At 37.0% G+C, this 25,007-nt stretch overlaps 1 protein-coding gene across 1 annotated transcript; it reads left to right on the top strand.

Annotated features, from left to right (window-relative positions):
* Positions 1 to 4,535: 4,535 nt before the first annotated feature.
* On the top strand, positions 4,536 to 24,689 carry LOC140950083 (origin recognition complex subunit 3-like). Its single transcript, XM_073399258.1, has 24 exons — positions 4,536 to 4,568; positions 4,647 to 4,701; positions 5,860 to 5,960; positions 6,962 to 7,097; positions 9,518 to 9,622; positions 10,889 to 10,944; positions 11,743 to 11,835; positions 13,666 to 13,714; positions 14,298 to 14,379; positions 15,235 to 15,394; positions 15,824 to 15,937; positions 17,114 to 17,250; positions 17,336 to 17,399; positions 17,837 to 17,953; positions 19,125 to 19,204; positions 19,527 to 19,613; positions 20,775 to 20,845; positions 22,152 to 22,237; positions 22,480 to 22,571; positions 22,677 to 22,752; positions 23,349 to 23,414; positions 23,556 to 23,672; positions 24,020 to 24,108; positions 24,283 to 24,689. Exons 1-24 carry the CDS (start codon positions 4,536 to 4,538, stop codon positions 24,386 to 24,388), a joined length of 2,172 nt encoding a protein of 723 aa, XP_073255359.1. The 3' UTR covers positions 24,389 to 24,689.
* Positions 24,690 to 25,007: the final 318 nt, after the last annotated feature.

Here is a 25,007-nt window from a genome sequence, read left to right on the forward strand (position 1 = left end):
AGGTAATTGTTTTGTGACAATTAGGGCCATAGGAAGTCTGCCAGGTCTTTTTATTTTGCAGTTTTATCAACGTGGGCGATTTGGTACTTTTACTAGTACCAAATAGAAAGCAGTATTTACCTCTAAAAACCACATTATTGACTACACCTGAAGTCAGCTTTTACTATGACTGAGGTAAAATATCAATTAATATCGAAGATACTAAACAGCTCAATTATTCGACCACACTTCTGTACTTATCAGTCTAAATTACAGCCCATGCATATGTGGGGCTTTGTATTTGAAAAAAAAAAAAAAACGCGTAAGTGCCGTATCTCTACCGTAAAAAGATTGATTTTAACTCTTTTCTCTTTTTTCTGATTTATGAGGCACAAATAATTGAATATTCTTTTATTTGCTACCACTCAATATGAACGTGAGGGTTTGCTGACTTAATTTTTTCTTTCTGAATATAATGGGAAGAGAATTTCAGATATGAACCGAAACTCACAAACAGCCCAAGATAGTTTTTTGTTTGCTATAAAGATAATTGGATTAAAAATAGTATGCCGGAGATCTAGATCTGAGAATTGATCAAAAACACTGAAAACTACAAATTGTGGACTGTGCATGGAGTCTTGACCGTAACTAGAGGGCTTTTCGCGGACACTGACTGAATTACAGTTAATTCTAAACTTGCACCAAAGAGGGAAGACCGAGATTCCATAGCTCATCAAGGCAAGAAGTTTCAAACCTATTTTAGCTGTGCACCCTACATTTCATTTATGATGCCAATAATTGGAAAGTTTTAGCAGTGAGATAAACTTTAATAAGTAAACCTCTTCCTTCACGATAAAGCCGGAGGATCCCTCTTCCAGGTAAAATGAATCTAAATGCTACTCACCCCAGCTTGAGTCTTTTGTAATGAATATATGTGCTTTACTAATTTTTGTCTCTTATACATTACTGTTGCAGGTATTACACTAACGACACATCATGGAATAACGAAACAGCCCTTCCGCAGAATTCCAATGAGGTTGTTCCTGGCGGAAAATGTAAAGAGTCAAGCTCTGCAGCATACGGACATTAAGAAAAAGAATTAATAATGGCCCAGCGGTTCATCTTTGCCGGCTTAATTGTTTTTTCCACTGATTTTATTTTGTGTGTGTGTGTGTAGGTACCTTGAGTACCCTAATCTCTAAAATGTCTTGCAAAAGCACAAATCCTTAGCTTTGTAAAAATGTACCTCTGTAGCTCGGACAATGATAAATCTGTAAGAATCGCGACACCAATAACATCAGGATTAGCTAATTTCCCTGTCTTTTTGGGTACTTTGTTTAAAAAACTTACTTCCTTAATTAGTTAGTTCCTAAGGCTACAACTAAAAAATACTTTTCATGTAAACGAGATTTTTGATCGCAAATTGAAGTTTGATTACAATGCAAACAACATTGCAAGGTTTATAGTTTAGTAGAATTGTATATATTTTAGAGCTAATCTTTTTGTGAACATAGAACAGTAGTTTTGCAACCTTGCATTTTGAAATAAGCTTTGACGACTCAATTAAGTCAAATAAAAGCCTAGCGAAACCAATTTGTCCTAACTCCAAACTAGCCCAGTTGTAAACTAAAGGTTATTTCATTGTATATTGTTCATGCCTGAGCATAAGTTAGTATGTTAGTATAGAAGAGTAGTAGTTGCTTTAAGTATCCACCCAAAATGCAAAGATTTGATGGTCCAGTTTTCAGTAGTGCTTTGAGTAGGAAAACTAATTTTAGTGGTTCGAACAGCAAGTCGCGTATCGGAGAAGGTCGCACATGGAGGTTTGATTGTAATCTGTAAATAGGTAATCTCACCAGGTTTTTAAAAATAAAACGTATTTGACGTAGCAGATTCAACGACGAAACTTTATTGAGCCTTTCGTTATTAAGACCTCTAGTGTTTATCCATAGTTATCTATTTGCTCTTTAACAAAAAATATTGTCGGTAATATCAGGGAGATTTAAAATCACAATCCCGTCAAACGGCAACGTCAATTTTTACGTGACCAAGGTATCAGTCTAAAAAATAAATAAATAAAATTGTAATTTGTGATTTATCTTACCACGGAACACTTAGAAGTTGTTAAGAACTCGCTTAAACGTGTCCGTGCGTTGCGGATCGAATTTGAATTTCGAAAGGTTGGTTTTTGGACAGAGGGGAAAACCGGAACACCCAGAGAAAAACCTCTCGGCAAGGGAGAGAACCAACAACAAACCTACCCTTTCATATACCCGAAGCATGAAAAAGGTACCCCTTTCGGTCGGAGCCTCCCCATAAAGGCCATTATAATGAGTACCCAGCCCCCCGGGGAAAGGAGGCAAGTGCCCTCACCACTGCGCTACCCTTGCGCAGTTTTCGTCGGAAGCCGATTCAGTTGTTGTATCTACACAAAAAAGTTAGTAGTTTCATGTCGATCAGTCTAATCCATAACAAATTATTTTGCAAAGTTTGTACCTGTTAATTTCCTGATTCAAGGAAATGTCACCTTGGGTCTAATGTTTGCCGTTTGCAGTAAACGCGACTCTCCAATCCATAAATTTGGTCTCATAAAAGTTCAGTACTGCCACGATCACTCCCGTCGATTCGGAATCGTAGAATTACGTTGACGGCAATGTTGAAACATCAGGTTTAAGTATTACAATTACTCAAATTAGGAAATCAACAGATAAAAACTGAAAAAGATTATCCTTACGGGATAGACGTGGCATGAATATCTTTATTTTTAAGTAGTAAAGATAAACATTGAACGATAAATAAAGAAAAAGCTTAGCAACATGTTTCAAAATGGCGTTAACCGTAAACGTGATTCTAAATCTCTAGACGCCTGCGTTTGCATCGAAGTTCTCCAAGGAACCAATTTGACAGGCCTGGTAACAATTCTTTTCGGGCCGTACGTTTCACCGTCCCTGCTTTACTTCCTATAAAATCCCTAGCTGATCCTTTTTTCACTACCGTTAATGCTTTGCACAGATACCGGGAAATAAATTCAAGACTTTTTCCAGACTTTTTTCCGAAACAATAATTTTTTTTCCAGATTCAAGGCTATCAAATAGGTCAGTGATCAATAGACACCTTAAAAAACGCAGGAAACAAAGCTTTTTTCATGATACATGTAGGCTGAAAACATACGGGCGAAAAGAATAAGATTTGACCGAAACGAAAAAAAATTCAGTTATAAAACACTATTTGTTGTAGCTTTAAAAAAACTCAAGATTTTTTTCTATTTTTTTAGACTTTATCTCCATTTTCCAGACGTTTATCAGGTCTAGAAAATTGCTGAAAATTGCTGCTCAGTACGAACCCTGAGTTTTTACAAGGTATTTCACTCCATAACTTGCCAGTGTACACCCCCGTAGTGAGAGTCACTTCGGGTCCCACCAGGGATGGATTTTGATTTTCGTCATTATCCAGATCTAGGAAGTACTTCTGATTGGTGAAAGCAAATTTTCAACCAATCAGAGGTGCTACCCAGATCTGGGTAGAGACGCGTCTTCATTATGGAATTTCTGCCCTCGTTTCTCAGACGTCACTTGGTGGGGAAACCAGTGGTGACGTCGCGAAATGTCGTTAGTTTGTTTCTCAGGCTAAGCTGGGTCATTTACGAGTGGAAATGCCACACTGCACTTGATGCGCGTATCATGGCCCAAAGGCTCTGCGTACGTGTGACAGAAATTAATGTGCAACAATGCTAAAGTAAGGTGATTATATATTGGCCTCAACAATGCACACAAAACCTTTTAGCCAGGTGGGAATGAGGGAAGAAAAGCCCCCTTTAAAGCTTCATTATTGATTGAGCTTTTTGCCAGGGTACCGAAAACTAGAATGAACACTGGCTTACAGGAGCTGTGGCTCTGGCGTCAGAAATTAGAGCTTTTCTTTCTCACATACATCACGGACACGACATGACTCCATCAGATGTTACAGTTTCTGTGGAAAGACTGGAAAGTGTAAACTCAAAAAATGGATAGTGCTATTTATATCTCAAGACTATCCACAGACGTATTTCTTTTCTTTTTTTTTCGACAATTCGACGGCGCGCTCCCTTCGCTCGCTCTCTCTTCCCCGCCCCCACCCACTTGTGCTAGCGGTCAATAAATCCACCGCGAATTTTATTTCCAAACGCACGCAAGACCCCATGATCTCTAAAGGGAAAATACAGCGTCTGTATACAAAAACGCTTGTAAAGGCAAAACCACAACGACAAACCAGTGAGGATCCGCCAGATCTTTAGTAGACCTGGATCACTGAAAATCTTCAACACCAAATTTTAAAAATAAAACAGTAAACTGATCCTTACGGCAAGAAGAGTGACAGCAAAAAATAAATACAGAAAACAAAAATAGAGTTGTTCTTACTTTTCTTTTGGAAACACGGCTCGTGTACCCTCTAGATCTCGTGCTCGTTTTTCGATCGCCACTCCACGTGTTTCACGTGACTCCACCCAACAGATGGCCGGGGCACCTGGAACGAATATAACGCGCCCGCGCGCGAAAACCGCTATCCAAAAAACCATCATGGCGGATGAGACGACAAGTTCTGTTTCTAAGGTAAGCTGCCTCGAAAATGACCGAAAATTTGCTCTTGTTTCTCTCCTATATTCATGATATCTAACTTTTGGTCATCAGGGATGCTTTCTGATCAAGAAATCTACAGCAAAGAGTCCAAGAAAGCGAAGTGCAGGTTTGAATTGTAGTAGTTTAGTTCTACTGTCCCCGAATAGTAGGCCTGACGGCAAGCTAGAAGACTAGACACTTAAATAAAGTTGTTTATTGATTGATAGTTTCGAAGCCCGAGGTTTCAAGCACACAGCACACGCAAGCTTTCCTTGTTTCCAGACGACCCTTAAACGTTTGTTTATACCCCGTGCTCTCCTTCTCTCTCCCAGCTCCTCCACACACACACACATGTACACCCATCCTTCCAAAAATGCCTGAAAAATTCCTGAGAAGATGGGATGGGCATGCTTGAAATTTGCACCGCTCGAGAAAGATGTAATATTTGGACAGTACAAAATGCAGACTGCAGACTGACTGCAGACCATTGTATTCAGTGTTAGAAAACAATGGGATTATTGTTGTCACGTTTTCATTTTGCGTGGTGAAGACAATGGTCTGCAGCAGTCTGCAGTCTGCATTTTGTACTTACCAACGTAATATTCATCAGGTTGATGACCACAAGCTCAAGACAAAGACAAAATCTCAAAGTCTCACTGTGGATTTTAAATGGTGTTTTTTGGTGTTGGGTAACCATTGTTGGCTACCTGTTCTCTTAATATTTTTCTCTGTTATTTTCCAAAAGAAAGAATCACTCCAAGGGAAACACAACACTCGCTGGGCTTGGTCTAGGTTCCTTCTGGAGCTTCTCTCTTGCTACTACAAACAGTTGCAAAAATGTTGAGACACTCTGACAAAAAACCGACCTTTCTTACTTCAAATCGCTGCTAGTCACACGTCTGTTGGATATATTACACACCTCCCTCCTCCCCTCCATTCGAAGTTGTTCCTCCAAGTTTTTTGAGCATGGTCTTGTATTGCTTTCAACTTTGATATGGGAAGGAGGGGGGATGACAAGCGTAAGGTCATAAGCAGGTCAGTCGAGCCAAGATAAGGTACAGTGTCTCCAGTATTTTTGCAACTGGTTGTGGCATCTTGGTTTTACTACTGATTGCTGGTGCCCTTGCCACTCAATAGCCTGCGAATTTCTGATAATAATGGAAATTCTGCATCTTAGGGAAGTGACGTCTGAAAATATGTCTGTGATCCCATCTAACCACTCCACTGAAATTCACTCTTAATGAAAAACAGGATTTCGAACTAACAGTGTATTTTATCTTTGTAGAGGATTACTTTCCTGAAGTTTGTGGTGAAAGTCACTCTCATCGTAAGCTAAGAAATGTAAATTATAATGAATGCTGGAATTCTATTAAAAAGGAGATTGAGGTAAGAGTTGATTTTCCATTTTTTTTTTTAAACCATATTCCTTTTACCACATGTGATATCATTGATTTTTGCAGTCATAGGTGACTGAGATTTAACTTGTGCGGGATAGCCTACAGAGCAGGCATTTTTTAATGGAAACTCAGAGGAAGTACGGAAGGAAAATTGACATTGCAATGTTAAACTGAAGTAGTGGGATACTGGGAAACATACTATATTAATTGTGGTGGCTCAGTAATTCTTCCTTTTACTAATGCTCTTTTTTACCAGCTTTGACGCGTTATATTTCAGATTTGACTTATCTCTTTTCACTTTTTGCCCTCCACCTTCTTGAATGCAAAAACAAAAACCTCAGAAAATCTCAGGAAATCAGTTTTTGACTCGCCCCAACTCTCTGTCAGTTTCAACGTCCAAGATGGTAGGAGAGCATTCGTTCCTAAAATAGTGACGTCGTTTGCGCCTCAAAATAGGCCTGCAGGCTAGTGGAGGAGAAAGACGTGTTTCAAGCTATACTTTATCATCATCTCCACCTGGTCATGCTAGTTGCACAGATTGCCAAGACTTGCATATTTTCATCCATCCTGATCAGTCATTGCATTGTGTAGGAATACAATAGGGTATTCAGTATTAGTAAAATCCAACTAGTGGTCTATTGTCAATGCTGCATTCTGATTGTATGAGCTACTACTAGGCTATAAGTTATAGCTCACTAGTAGCTAAAAGCATCGGCTTATTGGTGGCAAAAAAGGATTAAAGTCTAGCTTTAACTAGCTAAGATTGTATTGGCTCGATATTTTTGACCAACTAGTTGGTTTTTACTAAAACAATTATTCCTCTCTCCCTCATGGCCTCTGAGTTGATAGCCCATTCAGCCTTTGGCCGCATGGGCTATTGATGCAGAGCCCATTCGGGCTCGAGGAATAATTGTTAAATATCTTCTCTTAGTTGATATATCTATATGAACCCTGGACCTAGTAAGAACTGAATATTTTTTTTTTTTGAAGCATCTACAGACACAGATGAACAGCAAAATATTCTCCGATCTTCTGGAATTCATTAAGTCTGCTCATAAGATGAGTTCTTTGGTTTCTGAGGTATCTGTTGTTATACATGAAATACCAACAGCTGCACTTATAACTGGTAAGTGCATTTAGACTTCTTTACCCTTTAAGTCCCAAAGGTGACCAATATCAATTTTCTCGTAACCATATCCATAGATTGTGCAGAGATTAGGTTAAAAGAATTAATAAATTGATCTTCTAAGAGAAAATGCTTTGATCTTTTATCAAATTTTCTCAACACATTCTTTAAGGAAATGTATGGAGATCAGTTTGGAGAATTTGTATGTGGATATTGGGGCTTAAAGGGTATAAGTCAAGACAGATTCAAGTGACTGTTATCAACTCAAAACCAACAGTGACTGCAGGGTGCAAAGAAAGTCGGTTTTACAGCCTACCATTTTGGCGAGCTGTAGCTAGCATGTACTAGCCCACAAGTCATTTCAAATAGTACCCCGAAACCCTTTTTGATTAGCAGAATTGGTTACAATCCTTCTGTAATTTGAATTTTTCAAAAAAACAGCACTTGCCCATTGGGCAAGTTAAGAACAAAAATCACTAGCCGGATAGCAAAATCCACTAGCCTTGGGGCATCAGACATGACTTTCTTTGCACGCTGGACTGTGGTGGTTGGGTTCCCTGTTTTTGTTTTCCCCCTCTTCAAAGTCACATGGCCTTGTCATTGGTTGTGCTTGTTATGTTGTAGTTTTGGGTGTTCATTCAAAGTGATGATCGTGCAGTTATGACCAAAAATCTAAACTGAATTACCGCTTTGTTGGGGAGGACTGTATTGTTAGAACAGTCTTTGTAAATTGGCATGAATCAAATCTGGTGACCATCCATTGCAGTGAAAATTAAGGTACAGTTACAGAGTAAAAAATTTGCTGCTACATGGATAGCAGAGAATGAACCAATATGATCTGACAGCAAATTGATACCAACGTGTTATCCATTACTTTGCACCAGGAACAAGCCTTGTTACTGTTGCAAAGCACTGCAAAAAGGATGTGTATACCTTTTCAGATAGGTTGAAAGAACACGAAATTAACCGCAATTTTTATTTTTATTTTTAGGCAGGTAACTTTATTTATTCATGGTATTTTCTTTAGGTTCTTTAGGTTTTCCCCATTTACGCCCTAGTATAGAAAACTAACTAAACTAGAATCTAAGAAAAAACTAACAAAAAAAAAAAATAGCGAGCTTGTATTCATTCTCTCTTAGGTTACAAGTAGTTTAATCACAGGGACAAACAAAATGCAAAGTCAGATATTCAGGAGCCATGTTATTTACAATGCTATGCGTCATTTTTGCCTTACTATTAACTAAACGGTGATGGACAAGTTTTGACCACTTTAAATTTTGAAACAATTCACAAGTACTGCAATCATAACTGAAGAAAGTTACAAAGCGAGCAGCACATTTCTTTTGTTTCTGCAATTTAGAAGAAAAGTTCTTAGAACAGTTTCCCCATTCTACATTACATCAGTGTTCAACCTAGAAATTACATGTAATCAAAGTGGGTCATGTCTCACATGGCATTTTAAATTGGATCATTTCAAAAACGGTCTGGGTTGGACTATGATATTGAGACTTTGAACAGCTTTGAACAATTGATATCATCAAACTGAAACCTAATTTAGAGGAATTTTTACGTCAGCTTTTTGAACAGTATCGCATTGAAAATTGTGGCAAACAATATTGAATATGTGTGGCAACTGACAGGTTTTTTTTAATTTTTTTATAATTTTTATTACTATTTATTTTCCAATACTCTTTACTTTTATTGTAATTTGTTTTGTTACTTACTGACATATTTATTTACTTTTTTTTTTTTTTACTTTCTGCTGTGTATTAATGTTGTTAATTTGTTGTCAAAAAAAAAAAATCATCAAACTGACTTCTCCAGCTTAACCATCCTTATCCAGCTCATCTTCATGCTTTTCAGGTTCAACTGCCATTTTCTTTAGCATAAAAAATAAACTTAGCTTTTTGTTGTCCTTTCATAATTAAACGAAAACAAAAGAACAAAGTTAACAGATGAAGTGTGAATCACTTGGCAAAGCAAGGTATGCATATACTATGCGCCAGTCTCCCCTAGAAGTGGGTGGAATGGGAGTGAAACCACTTGTAAGGCACATACACTTGTAGTGTGAAATGACAGTCATTTCGCATACTCATTTCGGGCAAGTAAGCACACCGATTTTTTTCAATCAACAAAACCCTTTGTTTCTTGACAGCTATCCAGATTATCTTATTTGGGAACATGACCACTTATAGTTTCTTCAGTTGATGTTTTGGTTACACAAAAACTTGTACTTGTCTCAGGTGTGGACAAGGTTGCAAAAACCAAAAAATGGTGACAACAAAATTTTCAAACCCCAACTCTCTATTTTTCTGTCATAGTGCAAACAGGACCTTAGTCTGGCCAGCCAGGTCTGACAAAATTAATGGTAAGCACCCTCAGAAAGAGTTGAATGTTTGTTATAAATGTTGTATTTGCAGGTGTGAACATGCCAGATCATGATGTGATATTTTCTCAACTGGCCAAAGAACTCAGAAACCAGGTGACTCCATTTGTAGCTCTGCTGAGGTCCAAAGATTGTACAGGTGTGGAGATACATTTTTTAACTTTACATTGGATGGTAATTATTCGGCTGTCTACAGCAACCCAATCATAATGTGGGATTCATTGTTGGGGTCGCAAAAAGACAAAATGGCAGACAGATCTCCCTGACGGTATTGCATGCCCTGTCCCCCCTGCCATCAATTCCATGAAAAGGAAAATATAAATAAGCAAATTAGCCTTTTGAACAGGAAAAGACTTTTCTGCAATACACCCCCTCCCCCCTCCTAATCTATCTGCCCCCCAAAATATAGCATGACAGAAAATTGTGACTAATTTGATCTAACTGGAAATTCCGAAAATTATTGTAGTTTTTTGCCTATAAAATGTGACAGGGTCAACTTTTGTCGTTTTTAAATACTAGCAATAATTTTCTGTTTCTTAAAACATGCAAGGCAAATTAAGTTCCAGTTTTGTTTTTTCTGATGTTGCATTTAACCCTTTCAGTCCCAAAAGTGTTTGAGAATTTAGAAAATGATCACCAAAAGGATAATTCTTTGATCTTTTTTCAAATTCTCTAAACATTCTTTAAGGAGATGTATGGAGGTAACAGGGGTTTCAATAAAAATTGAAGTAGCAAGCAGATTTGAATAGAGCAATCGTCTGTTTGAACAGTCCATGTTTTCACGGGGTGTCTGGGGGCATGCCCCCACAGAAAATCTTAAAATTGCAAAGCCCTAAAAAGCAATTTCCAGCGTTTAGGGGACTAAACTGAGTATAAAAGAGTGAGTTTTCCATTCAAGAAGATTTGGGTTTTAGTCCAGTCAAATTTTGATTTATTAGCCACACATTAAAGAAAAAAAATTCAATTAACTCCTGCAAGCAATTAACAAATGATAATTATACTAAGTTACATACATTTCTACAAATTCTATTTTTGTCCATGACATTTTTCAAGCTATTTGCTTCTTCTTCGGGGGAAAAAGAAGCCAACTTCTCTGAGCAATGTAGCCGAAGCTTTTCGTCGGTCATTGGTGCTTATTGAAACCCCTGAGATAAGTCTAGAGAATTTGTATGTGGATATCTGGGTTAAAGCTCTTCTAACTATCCAGGTGAGAGTGTTTCTGTTTCACAGGGCAGCAGCCCAATTTACTGTCGTTATGGAGGGAGCGGGGGGGGGGGGGGGGCAGGGTCATTACTTTTGTAGTAGGTTACTAATTACTTGAAGATAAGAGTTCACACTATTTGTACCAACTGTTTTTTTAGTATTTATAGCTGTCCGTTTTTTTTGCATGGTATCATTGTTTCAGTTATGAAAGCAACCATGAAAAATGTGATATCACAATTTGTTGGTCATGAAGTGCAGGTAATTTTAGTCATGTTATTAACATTCATCCAGGGCCACACTGCGATAATTAACAATTACTGAATGCATGAGGCTGAGTATCTTATGAAGAATTATGGAGAGCACGGAGGGTATTGCGGATAACACCCTCCGAGATCTCTTTAATTCTTCTTATGATACAAAAGCCGAATTCAATAATTGTCTTATTATTCATTCAAAATAATTCCTAGTTTAAAAACACAGCTCAAACATGCTTACCTCCATGTTAAGTTCATCTTCGATAGTGCACCTTTAGGGTTGTTCAGCTCCGCAAATATTCTCCAAATAGCCGATGTTGCACTTTGAGTTGTTTTCTTGCTGTTCTTGCCATGTTTTTAGCTATTATTTAGCTCAGTTCTTACTCTTGAAATGAGTGAAATGTCTGTCATAATTGTTTGCCCAGCACAAACAATTAACGCCATCCCCAGGTCTTCTCAATTAATGGTTCCTTAACCTGCAAAGACACTGCATTTTTGACGTCATTTCCTCGCTAAACACAAAATTCTTCCAAATTTGGTCATCAGTAACTGGTTATGGTGAATTATGCGTGTGCTTTTAGCCAATCAGAATTGGGGAAATATTTTGAATGAATAGCAGTTGTTAATTGTCTTTGTTGTTGTGTCCTTTGTTTGTTTTAAAATTTGCTGTTGTTGTTGTGTGTTTTTTAAAATTATTTTTCACTAATCATAAGGCTTCAAAAAAGTGTGAATTTCTAGCTGGATGGAGGTCTAACCGTGCTAATGACTTTGAACATGATTTTACTTTAATTTCCATACAAAGGAAGAGGATGATTCTACTCCAACTGAACAAGGAAAAAAGATCAGCAGTTTCACCATGCCTGTGCTATGTCACTGGTATAAGAAAATCACAAAGGTTTGGAAATATTTATGTATTTTTCGTTTAACTATTTTTCATTTTAAAACAAAAATTAACAATATAAAAGAAACTTGACGTTTTGATGGCTTCGTGTCATCATTATATAAAGATAAGAAGTTAACATGACTCGTGGTAATATTAATTTATAGAAAAAGAAAGTGCAAAAAGTCCATCTAAATTTAAACTTGAAAATGGACAAATTACAATATTTATTACAATATTTATTAAATAAAAAGTTTTGCATGGATGGATTCTGCTTGAGTGTTTAGCGTAGGTCTTTTATCTCTCATAATCAACATCTCACATATCAAAGACTCCAATTTTCCTCGGCATTTCTTTTTCTATAAATATTACCACAAATCATGTAAAATTTTTTTTTTGATAATGATTACATGAAGCCATAAATCATTAATTTATACAACTTAATAACTAAAGACAACTTACTGAACTTAGATTTCTGAATTTCCATTTTTTTAACTTCACAGTGGCCATGTTGTAGTTAAATTTTTTCTTCAGGTAATTTTTATTTTTATTTCGTTTCAACTTCATTAGCGTACATCACCATACCCCAAAACAGAAGAAAAACAAAAATTATCTGAGATAAAAGATTTTAAAACTACAACAGCTATGTTGTAGGAAAAGTCAATCTCAGGTTAAACTGGTAAATTAACCTACATTTGATTCAGATTTTTTCCTTTGTTTCCTAAATCTTCATTCATGGGAGACAAAAAATATCCTGGTTTAACCTGAGAACGGATTTAACCTATGCATGAACCCTTAACTCTTTTTATCTGGAAGTACACAGTAATTCTAAACACCACAGACCTTACTTACTTAATATAAACTATTTTTAACTGGAAATAGGTTTAACCAAGTCAGCCTCTTCACAGGTTCATTTCAAATATAATATGTACAAGTTATAAAAATTTTAAATGCAATATTACAGTTTCAAAGCTCAATTTCAAACATCTACTGACAGCATCCCGACAACATAACCTGATCAAGATTCCTTTTATTGAGGGACGTATATAAATTTTTGAAAGTAAGTAAGTTTTTTGTAAATGTGCAATTTTTAATTGATTGCACAGTAATAATATTATCTCTTGTTCTCTGTGTTTATACTACTACATGAGAAATTTCTGCAATTTGATTGGCTTAGAGCAGTGGTATTTCAGCTTAATTTGAAATACCTACATGTGAAAATTACAAAACCTTTGTGGGTTGTAGTATAAACAAATAATAGCATGATTTGTACGTGATATATGGCATAAATACCACTCGTGATATTTCAAAATTGTCCCAAAATTCACTCGCCTAACGGCTCGTGAAATTACGTATAACAATTTTGAAATATCACTCATGGTATTTATGCTAAATATCACTACAAATCATGCTATTACCTATACTAATTACATACTGAACAAAAGTGAAGCTAACTTAATGAAAATGTCTAAAAAAAGTGTTACTTTTACTTCTATAACATTATTAAAGAAAAAAAATGGATTAAGGCCAGTATTTTTGGCCCTTGAATGTTGTTTTGTATACTGATTAAATTGTACTGTATTATTCAGCTAAATATTATTAAATTGAAAACAAAAAATAACAGTAATACCTTTTCACGCAAATGAGGAATAAATAAAGGATCAAAAACTTATTATATTGATAATATGGCTAATTAAAAGGAAAATGCTAAAATTATACAAAAATACATTTAAAACAGTGCTAGCTTTTTTTCTCATTTTCAGTCATTTCCTTGTCATATTTAGTTTATTTAGAGGAAAGACCACACTTCAGGCTAAAAATTATTGTAAACTATTTTCTTTTCAGCACGATGACCCCCGAAAAAGGCGTAGCTCTCAACGACCTCAGTATTCAGGTAAAAATGTGATTTGGTTACCCCTGAAAGCACATGACCAGCTCTCAAGACAACTCATCTGGACATGTTTGTGATCCAAGATGTGAAAAAGTGTTGGTTTTAGAGGAGATGGGGAGGAAGGATAAGATCCAACAAGAATTCAAACCACACATGGCATTGATTTCAAGACCTGGACCTCTGCCCCATGTTGGTGCAGTGCTCCAAGCTCAACTTTTTTTGGCAGTTTTTTTGGTTTTCCATTACAGAATAATTTGCTCACCAGAAAGTAAATAAATAAATAACTAAATAAGGCAAAAAAAAGGAAGAAAAAAGACATACAAGACACACTGTTTTCAGTACAGAACTCCTGAGCTGTTTTTCTTGATGTGTGGATAGGAAAGAGGTCAAATGAGAACCTTGAATATTGTTGAGTTTCCATGTAAGCTATGTGTTCAAATATAAGTTTACAGAACTCCTGAGCTGTTTTTCTTGATGTGTGGATAGGAAAGAGGTCAAATGAGAACCTTGAATATTATTGAGTTTCCATGTAAGCTATGTGTTCAAATATAAGTTTATATCATCCATATTCCTTTTAATCTTGTAGATCATCCTCCTTTGGTTGTCATCTTTGAAGACTTTGAAGGTTTTTCTCCTGCCATTGTTCAAAATTTTGTCTCAATTTGCAGGTATCACCTGAAGTGATTAATCACATTTTGGTCTGTACTTATAGTGTACACAATTATAGTGTGAGAGTTATTTGTAGTAAGACAAAGAACAAGGATTGCGCAGCTCAATGTCTCAACATTTTTAAAGACGTTTGTATGCTATGGGGGACTAATTTGGCCCCAACCATACAAATATCTGTTAAATTTAGTGACTATGGGGAGCTATAACTATCTTTGCTCGCTTTAGACATATTGCTTTCAAATATGGCAAGTTTATTAATGTTAAGGTACTCTTTTCAGTGGTATTAACAGACTTTTGCTAAATGATCTCCATCAAAACTTGAAAAAAACCACGGAAGGGTTTATAAGCCTTTTAAGTTCCGATGGTGACCAACATAAATTTTCTCCTGATGATATGTATACATCATCAAGAGATTAGGTTATGAGAATTAATAAAATGATCACCAAAGAGAAAATGCCGTGATCTTTTATCAAATTCTCTCAACTTATTCTTTAAGGAAATGTATAGAGATCAGTTTGGAGAATTTGTATGTGGATATTGGGGCTGAAAGGGTTAAGGAAACTTATGTACAGTTCAACCTTCCTTTATGGTCCACTGCTTAATACAGACACCTCATTATTACGGACAGTTTGCTTTGCCCACAGGGAAAGAAAGCCCTTACATTGTCTCTAAATAAAATTCAACCTGCTTATAATACGGACACCCTGTTAATATGGACACTTCTATGGCCCCCTCAGTTTCGGTATTTAAACAGGGTTTTACTGTATTTTGACAAGTTGGCTAGCTGTTTTTTTGTGAACATGACCTTTACCCTCAGGCTTGCCTAACTAGCTACTGTCTCTTTTTCTTTGCAGTCTATATTTGAGTGAGCTTCCATTGGTTTTAGTGTTTGGAATTGCAACGGCCGTGACAACTATCCACAGGGTTCTTCCACATGCTGTTTCCAGTGTGTTAGCTATTGAGAGATTTCAATCTCAACCATCGCACATCTGTGTTCTGGAGATTATCAACAAGGTAATATTAAATTATAAATCATTCTATATTCAAGCGCATAAATGCCCAGCTACAAAAAAAACAAATTGTCTGTAAAGTCTGAGCTATCCCTTAAGAGTATTAGGAAAGCAATTAATTTTAATGAAGGTTTGTGTGTCGCTATTAAATTTTCATTTTCCCCCCTTGTATAGGATGTCATTTTTTGGGTGTGGGCCTCAAATGGTTTCTTTTGTCTGATCCTTAAATAGGGTCAGGGTTTAAGAACCTGGGCGACACCACACCTATCCAAAGTTTATGGAAGTACCCACCCCCTTCCCTGCAGAGTGCGACCTAGTAGACGCTGTATTGGTTATCGATAGTGCCCAGTCTTTGCCCAACTTGTCAATATTAATTTAGTATTCATTATTAATATTAATTTATTAGTTTTTACTTTGAGTCTGTTTGTTTAAGGTGTTGATGACTGCCAAGTTTCCTTTCAAGCTTGGAGCTAGAGTGTTCAGATTTCTGTATGAGAATTTCCTTTTCCATGATTTCTCTCTCCAAAATTTTGCCAGAGGACTTCAGGTACATCTCGGTGTTTTAAAATATTAGTGACGTATCATTGGCAGGGCTTGAAATCGCGACTGATACGGTCACCAATGCAACTAACATTTTCTCCTTGGCGACTGAAAATTCTGGTTTAGTTGCTACTTTAACGACCACATTTCTCTATGACTTAGATTTAAATTAAAAGAGCATAGTTAAAACAAACATTTCATCTTACTTTGCTTTGCTTTCGTCTTAAAAAATGTGCCAAATCGCATAAAAAAGCCAGTTTATGTCCAGATCTATTCGGTGTTTTCAAACGATCAATCTAATGGATCACTTTATACTATGAGCTGCATCATTTACATCATACAAACTGGCAAATAAAAATGTGCATGTGGTGACTACATTTCTCCAGTTGGTCGCCAAAGGTGACCTCAGGATTTTTTTTAATTTTGAGCTCTGATTGGATGTTTGGTGTTATCTTCTCATTAGTCAGTCAAGGTTTATCACTTCTTTTTTTATGTATTCAATTCATTTTTGGTTAAGCTTTTTCTTGTATCACATTAGCAGTTAAAAGATATAATGTCTACCAGGCTAGTTTAGGATTAGCACAGTTGGTTGATGTGCAACGTAGAGGGTATAGTGAGCACACCATCAACCCCATCATTGTTATATTAATCAGATGACGGCCATTTCAAGCCACACATCAAATAAGGAGCCTTTAACTTTTTTGATCTTTAATTTCTCACACACCACTGGTAGCCATGCCAAGCCAACCGCCACAGCCTGACCTTTATTTTAAACTCAAAAAATGCATACATATCATAACCTTGGAAAGGTAGGACGCTAACAAAACTACAAAGTTGCACCGTACATTTAACAGCATACAAAACTGAAATCTCAGGGTGGGTGGGTGGGAAGGTCAGTAATGGCGGACGCAACAACAGCAACTGCCCGCCCTTCAGTCACATGACCTATAACCAGGCTCCCAGCGGTGTGTGAGAAAAACATTTTCCACTTAATTCGTTACACTCAGCCAGTGGAAAATTACCCTTTACTTTTGCCTTTGATTGACTGTTGTATTCTTTACACTCCCTTGAACTCTGCATTCTCTAATGAGGTTCAGAGTTTAGGGGGCTTCCTTTAATTTTTCTTATTGCACAGCCTTTAGAAGTTCTAAGTGTTAGTTTTAATGTTATTGTTATCTTTCAGTTTTGCCTGATGGAGCACTATTTTGAGAGCCCTTTGAGTGTTCTTTGCAGTGTTTCAGTAGACAGTAGAAATGATATCCTGGATCAATTGAGTCATAAACAAGTTGAGATGTTCAGAAAAACTATATCTTTCCGTAGGTAAGGCTTATTAATTTCATCCAACATGTGTCTGTTGGTAAGTTTCCTATAAAACACTGCCAATGTCACTTCATGTTTATTGTAGGTTTGTCGAAGGTGAACCACCCTCAAAGCAACTTAAACTGTTACTGGAGGATTCCTTCACAAAGGTCAGTCATTTGAATAATACTTGATATTTAACAATTATTTTTCAAGCACAAATGGCCCATGGGCTATTGACTCAGAGGCCATGAGGTTCAGAGGAATAATATTATTATTAACTAAATTCCAGAGGACTGACCCACGGAAGGTTAATGAGACTCAATTAATCTGCTATTGCATCTCGGGATCAAAGCTGCCTTCAGACCACGACATGAGTAAGAACTTTCTCGCTTTCTAAAGATGCTCTTAGAAAGGCAGGCAAGTTCAGTGAATATTAGACTAACAGACTTGTACCCAGTCGCTATTTTATGTGTTTTGCGGGTGAGAGAAGATTGGAGGTTGAATGTTGAAGAATTTATTCAAAAAATGCCAACGTGCAGCAGTCAATGAAAAACAGGGGATACAGAAAAACTCTATTTAAAAAATGGTTATCATCTCTTTACAGGATGTAATTGGCCAGCTTTTGGATGATCTTGACAAGTATCATTGGTGTTTTTTCCCAGTTCTACAGTGTCTTCACATTGTGACCAGCAATCTGCCAAGATACCCTCTTGGAAAGAAGGTAATGTAAAGTCATCTAGTTTTCAAACATCTAGTAATTTTGTCTTTGTAAGGGAGTGGAAAATAAAATTTTTAATATTAGGGGAATTGTCACTAACAGTTTTCAGGGTGCAAAGAAAGTCATTTTTAAACCTTACCATTTGGGCAAGCTGAAGCTAGCATATACTAGCCCAAACGTCATTTCCACTAGCCTCAAAACCATTTGGATGAGCAGAATTGATTTCACAGGTCTTCTTTAATTTGAATTCCTCAAAGATCTTCACTTGCCCGTTGGGCAAGTTAAGAACAAAATTGACTAGCCTGACAGCAAAATCCACTAGTCCCGGGCTATTGGACACTACTTTCTTTGCACGCTGGTTTTACTAGCAAAGTAATAATTAACTTCCTCTCTGACAACCCCCTTCACTTTGTTGGAGGGACCACAGGGGTTGTGCACCATATTGTTCCATTGGTCATAAGGCCACACCTAGTAATGGGGGTTATGACCTCTTGGTCTGTGGACCAAATTGTGCTGTTTGACCATTTAAAAGAAACCTCTTTGAAAGTGCTTTCACATGGTACCATCTGCCTTTTCATTTCTTCAGTGTTTACAAAGTAACTCTCACAATATTGGAATTTTGCATAATTTTGATTTTGGCTTCTTCTGGACGGCGTTGAAGGGTTAAAAGAAGTGATTATTTGGGGTAAAAGTATGCAACCTCATCAGACAGTTGCATCCTTTGCTGAGTCCTCACCTAGATCATACTTGCAATTTACAGTGTAGATGTAAATGCCTGCGTTAAATACCACTCATTAACCTAACGGCTGAGGTTAATATGTTATTTCAGTATGGACCTGAGCCTGAAGTCAATTAAAACCCATAACTAGTTAGGAGATAACTTTAAAAAAACATGTCACCTCAGTGAGTTGTACACTTGAGCCCGCAATACAGTCATGTAACACTGGTCAGCAGATACTCTTTTTGACAGCTGTCAATTGACCATAACATGGATGGCCATAAGGATGTTTACTATCAAGTTAAACACAGATTGTATATGCCTTGGACATTTAGCTAGTAATGCCTAGTCTTTACAAGAAAATAATGCCTGCTTAGCATCCAATCAGAGCATGCATACTATTCTATAGCCATATAATAATAAGTTGTAATGATTTATAGTTTTTGATTAATCCAGGCCTGTGATGTGTATGAAAACAGTCTTGCAAATAACATCTATGATAAGGAAGAGTATAAGGAAGCAATGTCTCTACTGAGGTACGATGACTTTGAAGACATGATTTACAATATTTTACAAAATTTTAAGTTTGGAGCATTTTTTGCAGTGGTATTTGTAAAAATTGATATTTACTGAGACAAAGTTTTGTTTCCTTTGTGGTAATTATATGTATTGTGAATCTATTAATGTTGTTGACCATTTTGGAAAAATGACCTTTTGAAAAACAAAACCACAGCACAAAACTAGTGAGGATAAGTAAAAAATCTTGAATACTGTAGCTACTGCTTCATGCTGTTAGAATCAGTTTACTGCATGGATTTTTTTTATGGGAAGGTGAATATGGATTTTTCCTGTTAATAGAGTTTGCTCCAGAGATGAGCTTCTTCCCCTACTTCAGAAATGTGTTGATGTTGTGGGGAATGCTTTAGAAGGTACTGACCCTAAAATGTGAGTACAATCGTTACATTTCATGTTAGATTTCTTGTTCTAAGCAGTGAGGACACAGAATTTCCCTTCACCCCCAGAGGCAATTATTAGGTAGACTCAAGAGAGAATGATGAGATAGAGAGGGAATCTTAAAGCGTTGGCCGGGATATGTGATTTTCACTTAAGTTCTTTTCCTGGAACATCCGCACATTTTATTTGATTGTTTGAAATGCTATCAAGTCAATGCACAACTGCCTCAAAGCAAACAATAGCGACACACCAGGAGAGTATGTTGTCCCATATTATTTCTCTTGACAGTTTGCCGACCCTTCTGGAAACCAACTTCTGATTAATTTCAAGCATTTAATTGGTGTAAAAATAAATTTGGTGAAATTCACTTATCCATGTACTTATCCCAAGCTGTTCCAGTATTCTCTCTTGGCAGACTCAGACAAGAAAAAAAAATGAATTGATACTGGTGCATCACTTAAGGTCTGTCAATGAAATCCTATGATGACATGGCAGGTTTGTCTTTAATACTGGTCACAGTACTGCAGGTATTAAATAAACAGGACCAAAAATGACCCCTAACCCTTATCAGTATTCAAAAATGTTATTGTGTTTGAATGGAAACTATTGGCTTTAGTTAGGTAATGTTGGAGCAGTGATTGATTGTGTGCTCATGACCAGTGTAATGTGACTTGTAAAAGAATCCCTATCTATGGTGTGACCGTTTAAATGAGAGTATCCTGCATTATTTTCTTTGTTTTGCAGCATTCGTTGATAGTTTTAAAATATGGTATTCTTATTGAATTTTGAGAGAAGGAATACAGTGGCAAATTTAGGGAAGGGCCCAGGGGGTCTGGGTTGCCCATCTTATTTTAAGGCAGGGATGTCTCTAAGATTTCAAGTTGCCTGGTAAATACAACAAGTAGGCGGGGAATCAAAGAGCCAGGGATTTCTTTTGGTTTTATTTTTCTTCTATTTTCCTTTGCAAGTAGCTGGGGGCCATGTTTATAATAGCTGGGGAAAATCCCTGGCCCCTGGCTTTTAATGACAGCAGAAAAATATTGTTTTTGAGGTTGGGCCCCTCTCTTACTTGAAGATCTGAATCTGTCCCAGGAATTGAAGTGTTCAATTGGCATTTTCTCTGAACTGCTTAATATTTTTTGCTGGTTTTAGGTATCGCCAAGAGCTAAAGGAATCAAGAGATCTTATTGCACGACTTGTTGGCCAGTTTGAAGATCTTAGTGGTAAAGTAACATTTTAATTGGCTGTCTTGTCGAAATTTGATTTACAATTGCCAGTAGTAGGACACCTTGCGAGTGGCAGGCCTGGGCTCAAATCCTGGCCAAACTAACAGTGAGGGTCATTAAATACCCAAATAGAATGGGCTACTGCCATCATCTCACATCTGCAAATGTTCAACACTTATTATTGATCTGACTCTTGTTGGATGTAAAAGGACCACTAGGGATGTAAAATTCTCTGGCAGTGGCCACCCATAGTGTCTGTTTATCAAAGCTGTAGGAATGGGTAGGGATGGTAAGGTACTTCACATGGGACCTGTGAATCCCATTTGTGCCCACACCCCCAAAAGGTAGGCCTGGACTCAGCCAAGCTGTTAAACTAAATGGTTAATGTACTGTAACAGAAGTTGTTGGCATTTCGTTTCTTCTTGTATTATTCTTTCTTGATCAAACATACCGGTCATGAGAGTGAGTAAAAATAATGAAAATAGTACCACAAGAATTAAAAAAAAAATGATAGTGAACAGTATAGGGAATCAATGTGTTGATATTAAGGTTAGGAACCAAGGTTAAGGGTGCACAGTTGCCTCCCATCAATGTATGGCCCTGGTTCAAGTGTTGGCATTGATGACATGTGGGTAGAGTTTGTTGTTTGTTTTTGTCCTTGCTTCAAGAGGTTTTTCTCCAGGTACTCCAGTTTTTTGCTCTCCTCAAAAACCAACACTTCCAAATTCCAATTTGATTTGGGACACATTTTGCCTAGTTCCTGTACGGCGTTTTTGCAGTCCCTCTCGGTCAATTCGTTTCGGTGACATATCTGAGGCGAACGGACCAGTTGACCCGAAACACTTTGGCAGCGAGGAAAAATGAGGCCTAGGGACTAGGCAAGGACACATTAACATTTACAAAGAAGTGTCTTGAAGTACCTAAGCACTTCATGGGTAAACAATAGTATCATTTCATGCAAATTTTCTTCGTTTTCATTGGTTGAGAGCCCACCATGTTATCTGCAAATAATTGCCCACAAATAATGGTCGGCTCATATGCAATGTCATCCAACTGTGTTCGGCTGCAATTATATTCTGCTTATGCGTAAATGAAACCACGCTTTTCTCCTTCTTGTGAATGCGTCCTTTCAAAGGGCAATTTGTGATCGAACAATGAAACAGTTATTGAACTCGGAGGGCAACCTCATCCAGTATTGGTTGATTTTTTTCAAAAAATAAATCATCTAGGTGGTTTACATGCTTCCTTACCTTTTTTGTTTCAAACAGACTTTACTGAATGCCACTGTCCTTTATACTTACAGCTGCTCAAGAGAATCAAGAACAGAGATCAAATTCAAGTCAGAAGGAGGCACTTTCAACTGTTGCAAATAGATTTGAACTGCAAGAGGTCTGTCATAACAACCATAATGATTACTAGTTGGTTATTATGATCCCAGATAAATCATGTAGGAAGGTAATGTTCAAACGTGCAAATTCTTAGATTCACAAACATCAGTCTCCACTTCTAGATCCGAGTGCTAAATTTATACTCACATCATAAGTCACTGAAATGTACATGATTAACATACAGCTTTTCCTTTTTCCTTTTCACAAGATCTTTAAACTCTTTTGTATTTGTTTTTATGGCAGAGACTCATGAATGCAGCAAAGCAGAAAAGGAAAGAATCCCCATATGATAAGTTGCGGCAAAGAGCGGTGGACATATTAGATGACATGTTCAGGTAACATTGAAGATCAGTAAAGAGTACAGAAGAAAAATATTGCAGAACAACTAAATTAATAGTCAATACAATAACAATAAATTAATTTGCTATTTTTTTTATCAGAAAATACCTGTCTTGTCCACGTAACCTGCCACTGAATGAAGTTATGTACTATGACAATGTACAAACAACAAGAAAGGTTTGGATGCAACTTTTGTTTTATTATTTTTTAATTTTATTTGAGTTTATTTGCACCCTAATTTTTACTTTTAACGTATATTTTTACTTGACTGTTTTTTACCTTTTACCAGTGTATGATTAAGTTTTATCAGAAACCCATAACCCCTTATGAGTTTCTGGTTTTATAATAATTATTATTATTGCATTTTGTATGTACTGTGCCATCTTTTCTTAGTTATGCTTAGTTCCCAGTTATGTGTTTCATATTAAATGAATTATTGTACTGAACACTGGAGTGCTGGAATGTATTGAACAGGTGTGCACTGAACTTGTAAATAAAAAAAATGAGTGTCAGTGTATTTAGAACAAAAGCGCTAGTAAAGGACACTATACATCCCCTACTGGAGACAAGACCACCATTTTACGTGGTCTTTGGAGCCATGTGAAGGTCAAGCCATTTGCATGGCAAAGGCTATTCAACTTTCATTCCATAATTATTTTAAAACATTGAGTATAAGCTAACCTAGCTAATTCTGCCATTGTTAACATTTAATGTTTACTCTGCAGTCAAGTCATGTGAGAAAATTTGAATCATTGTTTTGTCATTGATTATAGCATTTGGTTGGAATGCCTCGTGTTGCTATCCAGACAGCACTCAGCAATCCTCAGCATTATCTTCAGGTCAGAATTTGCTTGATACATGATGTTAACACATTTGATTTGCAAGAAAGAAGCATGACTGGAAAGTCAGAGGCGAGAGATAAACCATAGGCTAAAATTTTCTTCTGTTGAGAAACAGCTCTTCTTTTTTCTTATTTTCAGTGTCAATGTTGTCAGACAGATGTAGGAACGGTGCAGGATACTTTACCAGACATATGCATAGCTTACAAACTTCACCAGGAGTGTGGCAGGTTGATTAACCTCTATGACTGGCTTCAGGTAAATAAATGCACATCATAAAAATTTTGATGTCACTTTAGATTAGCTGTTGGCTCTTAACCCTAAAAGCCAATTGGTTTGATACCCTAACTGTGAAACAATGGGAAATAATGATAAACAATGTGTTATTGTTTTCTGTGACCAATGAGGAAGCACCTTACAAGCAGCTCTAACATTACTGACTGTCTGGGGAGGTTCCAATGTAAGCCAGACCCATAGGATCTGTAAGTAACTTATTTCTGCTTGGAGTCTGAGAGCCTACCATACCTTTTGTATCCAAGTGACAAACATTTGACAGGTTGTCACACTTCTTATTTTGATGCTCGAAAGCCCTCTTTTTTTCTCAGGCATTTATAGCCGTTCTTGAGCCCTCAACAGAACAGCAGTCCTCAAAAGGCACACCAAAGAAGAAACAGAAAACAGATGAACAGCTTCAGTATCTTTTTTTTTTCATTAATTTAATTCCTTACCTAACAGTTGTGTAAGTGTCTGAATTGCCCTGCAGGCCCTCGGCAGTTTCTGGCATGTTGAGACCTCTAATGCATGTTTCTTTGAAAAATTTCCAAAGTAACAATTAAAGTTTCTTAATTTGCCTTAACCTTACTTACAGCGCTCGCTTCATTCAAGCAGTCTCTGAACTACAATTTTTAGGATTCATCAAATCAACTCGACAGAAAACTGATCATGTACAAAGGCTCACATGGGGTGCCTGTTGACAGAGAATCACGTTATAATATTTTGATTCCCATAATTCTGGGCATTACACTTACTACTGTATCTGTCATGTTTACCAGGACTTACTACCTAGGCTACAAAAGAGCCTTCAGCTAAATCTGAGTGGCACTAACTGATCATTAGCATGAATTAGTGGTTTGTTGTGATGTATGTTAGAGTTTTAAAGAGCCTCCACCATTTTTTTGTGGTCTGCCATATCTAACCACACAGGAAGAAGTGTGGCTGAGGGCCCGCAATAACGATGTGCAGTATACACTAAAGGCATACACACTCATATTTGCATGAGTCAGGGTTGAAGTTTTTTTTTTTCAAGAGAATCAGGGGAAGGGAAACAAACAAGACTTACTGACATGAATAACTCTATCTTGGTTGGCATGTTACAAGACTGGCTGCTTATGGTGTCAATGAAAATTGCAGAACAAGGTTTTCTTTTGAAGGCAGGCTGGCCTGCTGAATGAAATCTCAGTTCAAGCAGCCACAGCCAGCCAGGATCTCTGAAAGCGGCCCAGCCCACCTTCTTATAAAAACACATTACAAATTTTATGAGGAAACAAGGCATGAGCTGAGCGGCTTAGCCAGGCAGTAAAGTGGGCCAGAGCA

The sequence above is a fragment of the Porites lutea genome, chromosome 10, assembly GCF_958299795.1.
Source record: "Porites lutea chromosome 10, jaPorLute2.1, whole genome shotgun sequence".
NCBI classification, from domain to species: domain Eukaryota; kingdom Metazoa; phylum Cnidaria; class Anthozoa; order Scleractinia; family Poritidae; genus Porites; species Porites lutea.

Excerpts from the sequence above, each read along its gene's own strand:
- LOC140950083 (XM_073399258.1), top strand. The coding sequence starts at position 4,536 with ATGGCGGATGAGACGACAAGTTCTGTTTCTAAG. Across the intron at positions 22,753-23,348 it reads ATGTACAAACAACAAGAAAG|CATTTGGTTGGAATGCCTCG; the intron begins GTTTGGATGCAA and ends CATTGATTATAG. Across the intron at positions 23,415-23,555 it reads ATCCTCAGCATTATCTTCAG|TGTCAATGTTGTCAGACAGA; the intron begins GTCAGAATTTGC and ends TCTTATTTTCAG.